The 15,075-nt window shown below is 53.7% G+C and overlaps 1 protein-coding gene across 8 annotated transcripts; it reads left to right on the forward strand.

Moving 5' to 3' along the window:
* The first annotated feature begins 227 nt into the window (after window positions 1–227).
* Window positions 228–12,063, forward strand: HYOU1 (hypoxia up-regulated 1). 8 transcript variants are annotated; one of them, XM_086678923.1, is made up of 26 exons: window positions 228–381; window positions 1,243–1,340; window positions 1,556–1,649; window positions 1,827–1,905; window positions 2,058–2,212; window positions 2,306–2,382; window positions 2,679–2,860; window positions 3,087–3,202; window positions 4,518–4,710; window positions 4,901–5,035; window positions 5,185–5,267; window positions 5,366–5,498; window positions 5,653–5,840; window positions 6,043–6,181; window positions 6,890–6,950; window positions 7,139–7,218; window positions 7,624–7,809; window positions 7,901–8,073; window positions 8,243–8,330; window positions 8,445–8,567; window positions 8,752–8,885; window positions 9,018–9,102; window positions 9,743–9,983; window positions 10,078–10,125; window positions 10,379–10,456; window positions 10,580–12,063. In XM_086678923.1, the coding sequence occupies exons 2-26, from the start codon at window positions 1,250–1,252 to the stop codon at window positions 10,642–10,644; spliced, it is 3,027 nt and encodes a 1,008-aa protein (XP_086535049.1). In that variant the 5' UTR covers window positions 228–381; window positions 1,243–1,249; the 3' UTR covers window positions 10,645–12,063. The 8 variants fall into 8 exon arrangements, with proteins under 8 accessions (XP_086535049.1, XP_086535051.1, XP_086535048.1 ...); XM_086678925.1 differs by having other exon boundaries at window positions 238–437; XM_086678922.1 differs by having other exon boundaries at window positions 238–430.
* The last annotated feature ends 3,012 nt before the right edge of the window (window positions 12,064–15,075 follow it).

Consider the following 15,075-nt stretch of genomic DNA (forward strand, 5'->3'; position numbering starts at 1 on the left):
CAGCGCTGAGGCCGGAAAGGTCCCGGAACGCACCGGGGCGCGCGCCGGGCCCCATGACGTGGCCCAATCCCTGGCCGGCGTCGGCCGTTTCCCACCCCCAACTGGCGGACTGGCCCCTCGGCAGCCTCCGGCCTGAAGCCGGCGACGGAGGAGGGGGCGGGCCTAGGACGTGGCCCAATGGGAGCGCGCGCCGCGGCGATGGGGGCGGGGCCCGGCGCGCGGCGCAGGGCCGGGCGGCCGAGGCTCCAATGAGCGCGCGCCGCGTCCGGGGCCGGCTGGTGCGCGAGACGCCGCGGAGAGATTGGTGGCTAATGTAACAGTTTGCAAACCGAGGGGAGTTGTGAAGGGCGCGGGCTTGGGGGCGCCCTGCCGGCCTCGTGGGTACGTCCGCCGCCGCGTTTGCCCCAGAGCTGGGGCCGCAGGAGCGCAGGCAAGCGGTAACGGGGTTAGGGATGGCGATGGGAGCCGGCCACCCCTCCTAGGAGAGGCAACGTGCTAGCTCCGGGGGCGGGTCGGTAGCGGGAGCAAGGGCCGCACGGACGCCGGTGCGCTTGACCCCGCAGCTCGGTCCCGGGGCGCCCTCACGCTTTAGGGGAGGGCCGGGCCGCGTTTCCGGGGGTGGGAGCCGCCGCCTTCGCCAGGTGACGCTTAGGTGAACTCGGGGGACTCGGTACCTGCCCGGCGAGGAATCTTACCGTTGCAGGCACGGCGTCTGTGTAGGCAGCGGGGCGGGGGGTTGGGATGGAGAACGGGCGGCGGGCGGGACAACCCGAAAGGATACCGAGGAGGAGACAGGCCCTTCTAACATCCCAGCCTCCAACGTCACCACTTCTCATTTCCCGTCCAGGCCCGGCCTGGCTTTCCCCGCCAGCGGGGGAGCTGCAGGTGTAGGGAGGCAGTTGAGCCCTGGGCGGGGATCCCTGGCCGCACCCCAGGTGTCTAACAGCAGGGGCAGTGCTAGGGTGAGCCAGTTACAGCCTATGCCGTGGACGGAAGGCTCTGGTCTCCTTTCTCCTGTCCCGGTACCTTCCCTGTTTAGGGATGTGGTGGATGGAGCCCAGGACCCTTTGTGTGATTAGAGTGCTGGGTCCTTATCAGGAGGGCGGGGAGGGGGATGTAGGCCCCTTTGCCCTACCTAGGGACGGTGGAGTATGAATCTTAAAGCTTCTCTGTTCTGGGATGAGTTTCTGTCTTCTTCACTCAGGGCATCCGGTTACAAGTGTTGTTTTTCTCCTCCCTCAGAGGCACAATGGCAGCCACCGTCAGGAGGCAGAGGCCGAGGAGGCTAGCCTGTTGGGTCTTGATGGCTGTGCTCTTGGCAGATCTGTTGGCACTGAGTGGTATGTACCCCAGTAGTGGGCTCAAAAGAAGAAGTGATGAATGAACTATGGTGGGAGAGGAGGCTTTTAGTTGGAAGTTGGACTCTTGAGTTGCTGAACCTAGGGTTTTATCTTTGCTATCTGTCCTTCTCTTTGGAGGGTGAAGTGCTTTGGTTAGAGGGGACTCAGGAGTGTTGGGGAACAGGGGGTAATCAACAAATCTCTTTCTTTTTCAGACACGCTGGCAGTGATGTCTGTGGACCTGGGCAGCGAGTCCATGAAGGTGGCCATCGTCAAACCCGGAGTGCCCATGGAAATTGTCTTGAACAAGTAAGGGCGGCCCCAGTGTCAGGGGTGGGGGAAGAGGGAAGTCTGTGCTCCAAGCCCGTGTGTGTTCTTGCGAGGGCCCACAACAGGCTGGTGTCTAAGTGATTGTATTTGGGGTGTTGAGGCTCCTGAATCCACATCCTGCTGTAGGCACCTGGGCCCTGTGTCTCTTTTTTTCAGGGAATCCCGGAGGAAAACCCCAGTGACTGTGACCCTGAAAGAAAATGAAAGATTCTTTGGAGACAGTGCAGCAAGCATGGTGAGCTAACAGCCCACCCCTTTCCCATAAGCGATGGGCAGAAAAGAGATGTCAGACCCCAGAGCCTGTTCTCTTACCAGCCTCTGATGTGAGAGGTAGGTGATGGCAGACTTGGGAACCTCACGCCATATTCCTTATTTATCTGTTCTCAGGCCATCAAGAATCCAAAGGCGACACTGCGTTACTTCCAGCACCTCTTGGGGAAGCAGGAGGGAAACCCCCATGTGGCCCTTTACAGAGCCCGTTTTCCAGAGCATGAGCTAGGCTTCGACCCACAGAGGCAGACTGTGCACTTCCAAATCAGTCCGTGAGTGTTGTGCTGGGGACAGTGGGCTCAGTGGGCCTGATGGGCTCCCCTGCTCATGGTTGTCCTTGCCTTTAACTCATCCCCTCCCCACAGGCAGCTACAGTTCTCACCTGAGGAGGTACTCGGCATGGTTCTCAATTACTCACGTTCCCTGGCTGAAGATTTTGCAGGTGAGTGGCTAAGGTGGGGCCAGCGGTGGCCAGGTTCCCTAGGGTCTCAGTGGGACAGTTTTGCCTCCCAGGGAACAGCCAGCCATATTTGAAGACCTCTTTGGTTGTCACAACTGGGGAGCTGCTACTGGCATCTAACGAGCAGAAGCCAGGGATGCTGCCCGAGATCCTACAATGCACAGAATAGCCCCACACAGCAAAGAGTTACTTGGCCCAGAAGGTCACTAGTAGCAAGACTCGGAAAGGGTCGTCTGAGTATGGAGCTGGTGGGAACCCTGGTCTGTTGCCCTCTGTAGAGCAGCCCATCAAGGATGCAGTGATCACCGTGCCAGCCTTCTTCAATCAGGCCGAGCGCCGAGCTGTGCTGCAGGCGGCTCGCATGGCTGGCCTCAAAGTGCTACAGCTCATCAATGACAACACCGCCACCGCCCTCAGCTACGGCGTCTTCCGCCGGAAAGATATCAACACCACTGCCCAGGTGAGCTGGGGAGGAACTTCTCACCGGACTTGGAGGCTGGCTGGCTGTGACGACGGAGACCACTTGACTCTGTTTTGCATCTCGTTTGCACGACTAGCCCTTGACAAAATGCAACACCAGGCCCCTCTCGGCCAGCGTTGGGGCTTTTCGGCTTTCAGTGGAGAGTCGATACAGCACCTTGGAGTTAGAGAAGGTTTCCGTGACAGTTGTCTCGGTGTCTCCACAGAACGTCATGTTCTATGACATGGGCTCTGGCAGCACCGTGTGCACCATTGTCACCTACCAGACGGTGAAGACTAAGGAGGCGGGGATGCAGCCACAGCTGCAGATCCGGGGAGTGGGGTAAGTGGGTACTTGCTGAGACACCCTCGGGTCGGGGGTTTCTTCTTGGAGGGGCAGCTGCCTCCTTTTCCTGCTCCCTGCATGAATGTTCTCCTGAAGCATCGGTCCCTGTAGGGTACGTCTTGGAAGAACTGGGGGGAAGATGGAGAGAGAAGGGGACAGTTTGGGAAGACAGCCTGTGGGTCGAAGCCTAGCTCATGCTCTGGAAAACGGGCCCTGTAAAGGGCCACATGGGGGTTCCCCTCCTGCTTCCCCAAACTGGGAAGGCAGGGAACTACCGTGAGCTATTACTTAGGAAATCCGTGGGGCTACCGACCATGCGCAGTGTCAGATGCGGTCATTTGCTTGTTCTTGTCACTTTCAGCGTACTTACTGGTGACGTGGTCTGGTTTTCTGAGCCGTTCTTTTCTGTGCAGCTCTTCCTCCACCACTCTAGTCCCAGCTTCCATCATCTCTGACCTGCAGGGTTACGATAGAAGGTCTCCCTGTCTTCGCTGTGGCCCCCCTTCAGTTCTTTCTCCACGTTGTAGCCAGAAGGTTGTTTCCAAAGTGCCAACCTGATTATAGTCTATTTCTTTAAAAGCCTTCAGTGGCAGGGTGCCTGGATGGCTTAGTCGGTTGAACGTCGGACTCTTGATTTTGGCTCTGGAGCCTGCTTGAGATTCTCTCTCTGCCCCTCTCCCCTGCTCTCGCACGTGCCCGCATTCTCACCAGCTTTCTCTTTCAAAGGAAAAAAAAAAACCTTAGTGGTCCCAGACCTTTATTGTGGCCTGTGAGAGCTCTGACTCCTCCCTTTTGTCTCTACCCAGAGCCTTTGCTTTTTGAGTTCTACCATGACTGTCCTTTGGAACTTATTCATTGGGCTGTTTCTCACCTCAGGGTCTTTATGCACACTGGTCCCTCCATCTAGGGTTGTTTTCTCTTCAACCCATTAACTCCACTCAATCCTGCAGGTCTCAGCTCAGGCATCACATCTCCACAGAACTTTCTATGGCGTCTGTAAATAGGGGGCATTTCCCTTCTACGTCTTCTAACGCTGTTGTATGTCTCCCTTATAACTCGGGGTGGTTGGCGTTTTTTTTCATGTAATTGTTCGATGCTAGACTGTAAGCTCCTTGACAGCAGGTTCCCTGTCTCTTTGCTGTTAATTGCATCTCCAGAGACAAACAGATAGTCAATGCCCAGTAAGTATGGTGGATTGGATACGCACGTGAACTGCCACTGAGGTGTCAGCCACGTGAGAGGAAGGTGAGGTTCCTAGGTCGATGAAGGGACACTGTGTGTTCCTCACGCTTTTTCTCTTTTCCCTGGATAGATTTGACCGCACCCTGGGGGGCTTGGAGATGGAACTCCGGCTGCGTGAGCACCTGGCAAGGCTTTTCAACAAACAGCGGAAGGGCCAGGGAGCTAAGGATGTGCGGGAGAACCCCCGTGCCATGGCCAAGCTGCTACGGGAGGCGAATCGACTCAAAACCGTCCTGAGTGCCAACGCTGATCACATGGCACAGGTGCCCACTCATGGCTGGTCGAGGGCAAATATTCTCCATCCTGAGCTAGGCCCCTGGTGTGCGGTGTGGCTCATCCCTCTTCCCAGGCCTCCTACCATTCTCCCAAAGTCCAATTCCCTCGATTTCTGACCTGCCCCCCCAAAGAGGAGGACCTGGGTGGGCGCTCTGACTTGCCCCATCCTCCTCCTAGATCGAGGGCCTGATGGATGATGTGGACTTCAAGGCGAAAGTGACCCGTGCGGAGTTTGAGGAGTTGTGTGCAGATTTATTTGAGCGGGTGCCCGGGCCTGTGCAGCAGGCCCTCCAGAGTGCCGAAATGAATTTGGTGAGGGGGTAGTGAGATGTGGGCGTAGGGTGGGGGGCATGTGGGATAGAAAGTGGTTAGGTGGCAGGGGGAGGGGGCGGGAGTGTCACCGGATGTGTCGGTGCCGAGGAGGGCTGATGATGTGCCGTTCCATTTCCCATTCTCTGTAGGATGAGCTTGAGCAGGTGATCCTGGTTGGTGGGGCCACTCGGGTCCCCAAAGTTCAGGAGGTGCTGTTGAAGGCTGTGGGCAAGTGAGTGTGGGTGCTGAGGCATTGGGGCCAGGGCTGCGGAGAGGGCGACCAGGCTGGGTGCTCCAGAGTAGATGTGCTGAAGTGCAGGACTTTTGCAGGGAGGAACTGGGGAAGAACATCAACGCAGACGAAGCAGCTGCTATGGGGGCTGTGTACCAGGCAGCCGCACTCAGTAAAGCCTTCAAGGTGAAGCCGTTTGTAGTGCGAGATGCGGTGATCTACCCCATCCTGGTGAGTAGGCCTGTCTGATCACCTCACCGAGGGTGGTTTCTCTCGTCTGCCGTAGCCTGTACCCTTGTTTTCTGCCAGTTGACGGTCTCCACGTACCTTTACCCCAGAATCTGCTCTGGCTCTCCAGTGTGCTTCCTCTCTGCCTGCTGTGTAGGTGGAGTTCACGAGGGAGGTGGAGGAGGAGCCTGGGGTTCGCAGCCTGAAGCACAATAAGCGTGTTCTCTTCTCCCGAATGGGGCCCTACCCTCAACGCAAAGTCATCACCTTTAACCGCTACAACCATGACTTTAACTTCCACATCAACTATGGTGACCTGGGCTTCCTGGGGCCCGAGGATCTTCGGTGAGAGGGTGGGGCGAGGTGGGGGCTCCAGAAGGGAGGATCTGGGGCCACGGGGCTGACAGGGGGAAGCGGGCTGTGCGGTCAGGATTGGGGTGAGCATTTTCTCTGGAGGGCCCAACATTTCGTGCTGGGAGGCCTTGTAGTCAAAGGCTGGAGGCTGGCTGGCTGAGTTCCCTGGACTTGCTCTCTCCTCCCTAACCAGGGTATTTGGCTCCCAGAATTTGACCACAGTGAAGCTAAAAGGTGTGGGTGAGAGCTTCAAGAAGTATCCCGACTACGAGTCTAAGGGCATCAAGGCTCACTTCAACCTGGATGAGAGTGGCGTGCTCAGCCTCATCAGGGTGAGAGCAGAATGAGAGCGTGGGTACAGGGCAAGGGTCCAGGCCCCACCAGCCTTTGCAGAGCGGTTCCACCTGGTACTAGAACATGATAAGCGAGAAAGGTTTATGGAGGTGGATAAGTCCTGGCTCTAAACACAGCTAACCAGGGACCTGGTGGGTCAGGGCCTATAAAAAGTTACAGATGTTGTAAATTTCAGGATCTGTAGAATGGCCAAGTAATCCGTTCTCAAAGAATGGTTCGGGGCTGGGCGGTTGGGGGGAGGGGGGAGGGCGCCAGGGTTGCTCAGTCAGTTAAGAGTCCACCTCTTGGTTTCAGCTCATGTCTTGATCTCGCGGTTGTGGGTTCAGGCCCTGTGCTGGGCTCCACGCTGGACATGAAGCCTACTTAAAAAAAAAAAAGTAGTTCTGGGGGTTAACATCTTTTAGAAGGTACCGTGGGAAATCACGGCCCATTCTGTTGTCAAGTGGAGAAGTGCAAGGCCGTGAGGGAAAGAAGGAGCTATGACCCAGTCCTCAGGAGGGCTCATAATCCAGGGGGGTAGTGATGACTTGATCCAAGATCCCTTAGAAGAAGGCGGGTGAGGGAATAGGCCAGCACCGCCACGGGTCACGTGGATGTGTGTGAGTCGACACCCACCGTGGCAGGACGTTTGTGGGGACGAGGTGGGTTAGCGTGTGCGTCTCGTCACCTCGAATCCCTGTTTCTAGGTGGAGTCTGTGTTTGAGACATTGGTGGAGGACAGCCCAGAGGAGGAATCTACCTTGACCAGTAAGTTGAGAGTGTGTGTGTGTGTGTGTGTGTGTGTGTGTGTGTGTGTGTGCGCGCGCGTGTGCGTGTATGTGTGAGAGAGGATATACTTGTGTGCCTTTGGGGGAGGCGGGCAGGCCTTGCCCTTGGGCAAGGAGGTGGTGTCACTGCTGTGGCCCCTTTGAGTCTCTGGGTTTTCTTCCTCCTAGAACTTGGCAACACCATCTCCAGCCTGTTTGGAGGTGGTACCACACCAGACACTAAAGAGAATGGTACAGACACTGTCCAGGTAAGGCCAGCACGGAGCCAGGGGAGCTCGGAGGATGGTGAACGGGGCCGGGTAGTAGCAACAGAGGCAGGGAGGGATTGGGGCAGGCATTCCAGCTGCCTAGGACTGACTAGACCCCCACCCTCCCCGCTTTCCCCGGGCCCTTGCCGAGTGAACCATACCATCCTCTGGACCCTGAGCTGTCCCTGTGCTCGGGCTCCAGGGCACATTCCCTTCATCTCGAAGCACTGCTCCTCCGACCAGACTGCCTGCCGTAGTCTGCACAGCCTGTTACCGTATGGGCATCTGCCTGTCCCCAGGCTGTGCTGGGAGCAGCAGGCCCCTTCGCAGCAGAGCCTGGGGGATTTGGCGTTGCCGGCTGAGCGATTCATCCATAGGCTCTGCTGGGGACCTCTTGTTTCCCAGGAGGAAGAGGAGAGCCCTGCTGAGGGGAGCAAGGATGAGCCTGGAGAGCAAGCGGAGCTCAAGGAGGAGGCGGAGGCCCCAGCGGAGGACACCTCGCCGCCCCCACCCACTGAGCCGAAGGAGGCTGCGGTTCCTGAGGAAGAAAAGGCCACAGAAAAAGAAAACGAGGAAAAGCCTGAGGCCCAGGTGAGCCGGAGGCGAAGGGAATAGATGCCTGCCTGTGGGGAATAGAAGGACCTGAGCTTCCCCTGACCTCCTCATTTCTTTCCCCCACCAGAAGCCAAGTGAGAAAAAGGAGGCAGGGTCTGAGGCTGCCCCTCCAGCCCCAGAGGAAGAAAAGAAGCAGAAGCCTGCCCGGAAGCAAAGAATGGTAGAGGAGATTGGGGTGGAGCTGGTGGTTCTGGACCTGCCTGACTTGCCCGAGGATGAGCTGGCCCACTCAGTGCAAAAGTGAGTAGAGGTTTGTGCACAGCGTGCGCGTGTGTGTGTGTGTGTGTCTGTGTGAGCATGCACGCACAGGGTGGTAAGGGCAGTGGCACCCATGGGAGGGAGAGCCGTCTGCCCCAGGGTCTGAGGTCAACATGCTCTCTCCCTCATGCTTGCTTCTGTCATCCCACAGACTTCAAGACTTGACGTCCCGAGACTTAGAGAAGCAGGAACGGGAAAAGGCTGCCAACAGCTTGGAAGCTTTTATCTTTGAGACCCAGGTTGGTGGGCTGGGAGACACAGCTGCCCCGGGACCTGTGTCTGAGGAGGGTCTGCCTCTGTGAGCCCTGCTCTTGGGGTTCGGTGCATGCTTGGGCCCGTGTGCACCTCTCTAGGACAAACTGTACCAACCCGAGTACCAGGAAGTGTCCACAGAGGAGCAGCGTGAAGAGATCTCTGGGAAACTCGGCGCTGCCTCCGCCTGGCTGGAGGACGAGGGCTTTGGGGCCACCACAGTGGTAAGTGGCTTCCCAGGACGTGGTGGGTGGGATGGGAGCCCTCGCTTTGCTCTTTACAGGCAGAAGGTCAGAGAAGGTGAGGAGAGCTGGGGTGTGAGGCCAGGAGAAAGACGCGGGGTCGGCTCCAGGGCCAGGCTCTCATCCCTTCAACCCCCTCTGCCCACTCCCACCCTGCGTCCGTCAGATGCTGAAGGAGAAGCTGACTGAGCTGAGGAAGCTATGCCACGGGTTGTTTTTTCGGGTAGAAGAGCGCAAGAAGTGGCCCGAACGGCTGGCTGCCCTTGATAATCTCCTCAACCATTCCAGCATGTTCCTCAAGTGAGCAGCCCCTTCGATTTTCTTCCTTATTCGGTCCTGCCAAGGCTGGAGGTCCATCAGCTTCCCATGCCCCATGCCCACACCCCAGATCCCTCTTTCCCCTGGGCTCACCGTCTCCTTCCTGGCTTACAGGGGCGCCCGGCTCATCCCAGAGATGGAGCAGATCTTCACTGAGGTGGAGATGACAACGCTGGAGAAAGTCATCAACGAAACCTGGGTAATCCCTGCATGAACACTTACTGGGATGCTCACCTGGCAAGGTGTGCTATGCTGGACAGAGAGGAGATGCCGAGAAACCGGGGTTCAGCAGCTGCTGCCTCCTGGCCCGGCAGCTAATCGGGAAGGCGGAAGGCATTTACATTTGAGGCCACGTCTGATTAGCCCCAAGCAAGGGTCACGGCCATGAGTTTTGTCAGACTGCAGGAGCAGCAGAGCCCATCCCTATGAGGTTAGAGCAGCTGCTCCAAGCAGCTGGGGCTTGAGCTGCGCTCAGAAGGTGAGCCAGGGAAAACTTGTCATGGGAGGCCGAAACTCTTCCTTTTGGGTGTGTGGAGAGTGATATTGAGCCAGAGCTCAGAAGTGGAGAGACCAGGGAATAATCAACAGCTTCAGCTGTAGTTGGTCCCTAGTATTGTAAGCCACAGATATGGCTATGAGTTTGGGACTCCTTTGTGGGGAGCCTCAGATGCCATTCTGAAGAGTCTGCTTACCATCGTGGGGCTGACAGCCAGGAGTAGTGGAGTGGTTTGCCATCTGAGAGAAGAGCCTGGGGCCGGTCTGGGGTGTATTTCATCCGGGCCAGAGATAACCTACCCTCTCCAGGGCTAGCTCTGAGCCTGTCCTGGGCTCACCCACAGGCCTGGAAGAATGCGACCATGGCCGAGCAGGCCAAGCTTCCCGCCACAGAGAAACCCGTGTTGCTCTCAAAAGACATCGAGGCCAAGATGATGGCCCTGGACCGTGAGGTGCAGTATCTGCTCAACAAGGCCAAGTTTACCAAGCCCCGGCCCCGACCCAAGGACAAGAATGCAACCCGGGCAGAGCCTCCCCTCAATGCCAGTGCCAGTGACCAAGCAGAGAAGGTCATCCTTCCACCAGGTGAGGGCAGGGTGCCTGGCTCCAGGTGCCACTGGGCAGGAAGAAGGCCTCCTTTCCCTCCTGGGACCACATTTTACCCCTGGTTTTCCTCCAGGCCAGACTGAAGATGCAAAGCCCATTTCAGAACCTGAGAAAGAGACTGGTGAGTTGAAGAAAGTGATTGGGAATATGGATATTGCTAAGCCTAGGGGTCGGCAGACTTGCAGGCACAGCCTGTTTCTAGAAGGTCCACAAGCTGTGAACAGTCCTTACGTTTTTAGGTTCTTACATATCCACACAAGCATGTCTGTGCAAAGAAGCCGGGTGTAGCCCACAACCCCTAAAACATTCACCATCTGTCTTTTTATAGAAAAAGTTTGCCAACCCTTTCATTAGTCCCTTCCTCCCTTCTGCAGAGGCTAACCTCTTCCTCCCAAAAGCAGGATCTGAACAGGCAGACACCGAACCTCTGGAGTTAGAAGGTCCTGGAGCAGGTGAGCATGGGGCTGGGGGCACCCGGGAAGCCTAGTAGGGCCCAGCGGGGAGGATCTGCCCAGAATGGGGCCAGTTACCTTCATCTCACCTGCTGGCATTCCTTCGCTTTTCCCCACTCCCAGCAGAACCGGAACAGAAGGAGCAGCCGACAGGACAGAAGCGGACTTTGAAGAATGATGAATTATAACCAACCCCCAGCTCCCCCTTTCACCCCTCCCCCTTCTCCTACCTCCTCTATTTATTAAACATCGAGGGTCGGGGGAGGGGTTGCTCCTGCCTTCAGAGGCTTCGGTTCCTTTTCTCTCACCTTGATTGGAGGTGTGGAGAATGGGGAGGAAGGGACAGCTCACCAGTTCCTTCGGCAGTGGTTCTGTGGTAAAAACTGAAATTGTTTTATTTCCCAGTCCCACCCCTGGTTCCTTACCCATCCAGGCCCTCATTTGGGGAAAATCACTATTATGTCTTAATTCTTTGCCTGTGGGTAGGTGAGAGATTGGCTGTTGATGGGGTCGATGGACCTGGCAGGTGGGAGACGGATGCCCTGGGCTATTAGAGAGTCTCCAGTCTTCTCTGTCCTCCTCCCTGCTTCCCTCTTCCACTACCAAGTCCGCCCCTACAGGGGCCAGTGTCTACAGAGCCTTGGTTACCAGGTCTGGTTTCTGAGTGCCTATCTATGCTCTTTCCTCCTCCAAGGTCTTGTCTTTCCCTAAAAGGCCCCATCCCCGGTGACGACTCTTCCCCTGGTTTCCTTGGCTTCCGGTTGTGAGTAAGGCAGCTGTCTGCCTCTTGCCCCAGCCTTTCCATCTGGACTGGCTGCAGTAAAGCTAGATCCATCCCCACCCGCGGTGGCCAGAGTAGGCAGCAAGAACGTGAAGAAGGGAAGCCAGCTGCCTCTGTGGGAGAGACGTCTGAAAACCCGGGAGCTCCCACTTATGGCCTCTCAGACACAGGAAAGCGTGTGGAGTGGCCAGCGTGGGATGCCAGCATCCTGCGAGCACTGTCAGAGTCTGCATCTTCCCTGTTCCTGTCCCTCCGTGTCCCTGTGACTCCTGGCCCTCTCTGCTCTCCTGTCTTCTGCCCTCCTAGATATGGCCTTTCCCTGGTCCCTTGGCCCCCTGGGCTGACCAAAATGTGCTTTCTACTGTGAGCCCCTATCCCAAGACCCTGGGAGAAGGAGAGACCATGGCGTGAATGTAAAAATGCCACCTCGCCCTCTTTGAGGCAGGCCGTGTGGGTGAAGGAAGAGGGTGTGGGCTGGCCTGCCTTTCTTGCATTGCTCTGCCAAGATGGAGGCTCTTTACCCATCATGCCGATGTTGGGGAGCCTGTCCTCCAGTATTCGTCTGGAGCAGGAGCCACAGCGCCACCCAGCTCCCAGGGCAAGGGGGAACCTGGTTGTGTCTGTCCTTTGTCTTTTTTCCTTTTTTTTTTTTTTTTTTTTTTTTTTTTTGCCACATTGGCAGATATGAGACTTAAGGGTCCCACCCCATCCTGTATGTTTGAGTTCTTTCACTAGCGGTTGAGGCTGGTTGGACAGGTTTGAGTCAAATTGTACTTTGGTCCATTGTTAATTGAGAAACTGTTTCAATAAAATATTCTTTTCTACAGTTTTTGTGCTATGGTTTTTAAAATGTTTGTTCCCTGGGGCAGCGTGGTGGCTCAGTTGGTTAAGCATCCGACTCGATTTTGGCTCAAGTCATGATCCCAGGGTCAGGAGTTCGAGCCCCAGGTTGGGCTCCTTGCTGAGCATGGAGCCTGGTGCACTTGCTTGCTCTCTCTAAAAAAAAAAGTCTCCTGTGTATGAACAATACATGTTTATTATAGAAAATTTGGACGCTAGAAGTTTGAATCTTAAAATTACGTATCCTACTACCGCCAAAATACATTTTGGACTTAGTTGAGATTCGTATATGTAAGTTGTTTTTTCATGAGAACACAATTGTTTTATTTTTCCCTTGACATTTGGACCCCTATGTCCCAGGCATTTTTAGGTGACTACCATTTTTTAAGATAACAACCCCATTTTGCAAGTAAGAAATTGACAGTTCACGGGAGACGGCCCAGCTGGCTCAGTCAGTGGAGCATGCGACTTAATCTCAGGGTTGTGAGTTCAAGCCCCACATTGGGTGTGGAGTCTACTTAAAAAAGAAAATGAAATTGACAGTTCAGAGATCTCAGTAATGGATCCAGGGAATCAGAGGTGTTAAGTGCCTCGGCTAGGTTTGAATTTAAGGCTGACCCATTAGCACTCGCTGTTAACTGCTCTGATATGAGAATGTGTTACTAAAGTCACCACTCAGCACCGTTAATTTGGGTTAGCAGTGGTGATGGAACCATATTTTGCCAAAGGAAGATCATTCTAGTCCTTAATCGCATGTCTAAGAAGCTGAATAAATAATGGGAAGATTCTGTTTTTCTCTAAAGTTTGAACAGGTCAGACATGTTTTAAAGCCTGAAGATTTTTTTTTTTTTTTAAATAGACTTTCTTAGAGCAGTTGTGGGTTCACAGCAAAATTGAGCAAGAAGTACAGAGACTTCCCATATACTCTGGCTCCACGCATGCACAGCCTCCCCCACTATCAACAACCCCCCGCCAAAGTAATATAGTCATACTAACGTATGACCCGATGTTTATTATTGTCATCACCGGAAGTATAGTTTACATTAGGGTTCACTAATGTACTAATGTTGACATTGTACATTCTTTGTAATTTGGACAAATCTATAATGACATGTGCCCACCATTACATGTCATACAGAGTAGATTCACTGTCCAAAAAATCTATGCTCTATTGGTCCATCCCTCCTGCCGCTTGTAACTCCTGGCAACCACGGATCTTTTTGCTGTCTCCCTAGTTTTGCCTTTCCCAGAATGTCGTGTAGTTGGAGTCCTACAGTATGTAGCCTTTCAGCCTGGCCACTTTTGCTTAGCAACATGCGTTAACATTTCCTCCATGTCTAAGTTTATTTATTTAGAGAGAGAGAGAGAGAGCAAGAGTGTGCAGGAGGGTCACAGAGAGAGAGGGAGAGAGAGAATCCCAAGCAGGTTCCACACTGTCAGTGCGTGGAGCCTGATGTGGGGCTCAAACTCACCAACCCCTGAGATCACGACCTGAGCTGAAATCAAGAGTCGGACGCTTAACAGACGGAGCCACCCAGGCGCCCCTGTAGCCATTATTTTTAAAGGATCAATTTTTGATTCTCTAGTTTCCATCATCATACGGGCATTGTGAACAACTCTGTAATACACTGGCTAGATATGCCATAGTTTTTTTAAATCTTTCATCCATATTGCACCCCTGGATGTTTCTGCTTCTCAGTATTACAACAGTGACTGCCTTTGGGCATAATACTGTTTTCTTGATCTCTTAGGTTACATTAGAAGGTAGGAATATTTAAGGCAGCGGTTCTCAACCGGGGAAATTTTACCAGGGGTCATTTGGCAATGTGTGGAGACATTTGGGGCTGTCAAAATTGGCAGGTAAGGGGCTGTGGAGGATAGGTGTTATTGGTATTTAGTGGATAGATGTCAAGGATGCCACTAAACATTCTCCCATACACAGGACAGCCCTCCCCACTGCAACAAATTACCTTGCCCAAAACGTCCATGGCAGTGATACTGAGAAACCCTAATCTAAATTCTCAAGTGTTACCTTCTTTTAATTCTGTTTAATTCTTAATGTGTATGGGAAGCAGCGCTGTTCATTGATTAAGGACATGAGTTTTGGAGTCCAACAAATTAGGAACTAGTCGGTAACCTACACCTGAGACAAATCATTTGGCTTTGATTTTTCTTATCTTTTTAAAGCAAGACGAGACCCAACCCTACATAGTTGCTGAAGCCAACACAGTATTTTTTTAACCAATACAGTATTAATACTGTAATTTTGCCAGACTGATAAATTAAAAAGTGGCTTCGATTTTATTTTATGATTGAGGTTGAACATCTTATTTAAGAGCCGCTTGTATTTTCTTTTGCCGTAAGCTATTGTTCCCTATCCATTGCCCCTTTTCCTTATTAGGTGGTTGGTCTTAATGATCTTTAAGAATTCTCTCTGCATTGGGGCGCCTGGGTGGTGCAGTCGGTTAAGCGTCCGACTTCAGCCGGGTCACGATCTCGCGGTCCATGAGTTCGAGCCCCACGTCAGGCTCTGGGCTGATGGCTTGGAGCCTGGAGCCTGTTTCTGATTCTGTGTCTCCCTCTCTCTGCCCCTCCCCCGTTCATGCTCTGTCTCTCTCTGTCCCAAAAAAAAAAAAAAAAAAGTTGAAGAATTCTCTCTGCATTAAGGAAATCAGTCCTTGGTCCGTGACTTAAATCTGTCTTATCCAGTTTAGGCTTTGACTGAGTATGTGGTCTTCAGCATGAATTTATTTTAGGTAGAATTTATTATTTTGTATTATTTTGTATGGCATAAGTTTATTTTAGGTAGAACTTACTATTTTTGTACGGCTTTTAGGGATTTGTTGTACTGAGGCCTTCCCCAATCCAAGATTACGTTGCCATGCTTTTGTCTGGTATTTTTGGTTCTACTTTTTTGTGTTTAGATCTTTTGATCCACCTACAGTTTATTTTATGGTAAGGTATGAAGCAGGATCCAATTAGCCAGTATTCCAATACC

The sequence above is a fragment of the Puma concolor genome, chromosome D1, assembly GCF_028749965.1.
Source record: "Puma concolor isolate L17-30 chromosome D1, mPumCon1.1.hap2, whole genome shotgun sequence".
In the NCBI taxonomy this organism is placed as follows: Eukaryota; Metazoa; Chordata; class Mammalia; order Carnivora; family Felidae; genus Puma; species Puma concolor.

Excerpts from the sequence above, each read along its gene's own strand:
- HYOU1 (XM_086678923.1), top strand. The coding sequence starts at position 1,250 with ATGGCAGCCACCGTCAGGAGGCAGAGGCCGAGGAGGCTAGCCTGTTGG. Across the intron at positions 5,841-6,042 it reads CTGGGGCCCGAGGATCTTCG|GGTATTTGGCTCCCAGAATT; the intron begins GTGAGAGGGTGG and ends CTCCCTAACCAG. Across the intron at positions 8,331-8,444 it reads CTTTTATCTTTGAGACCCAG|GACAAACTGTACCAACCCGA; the intron begins GTTGGTGGGCTG and ends GCACCTCTCTAG.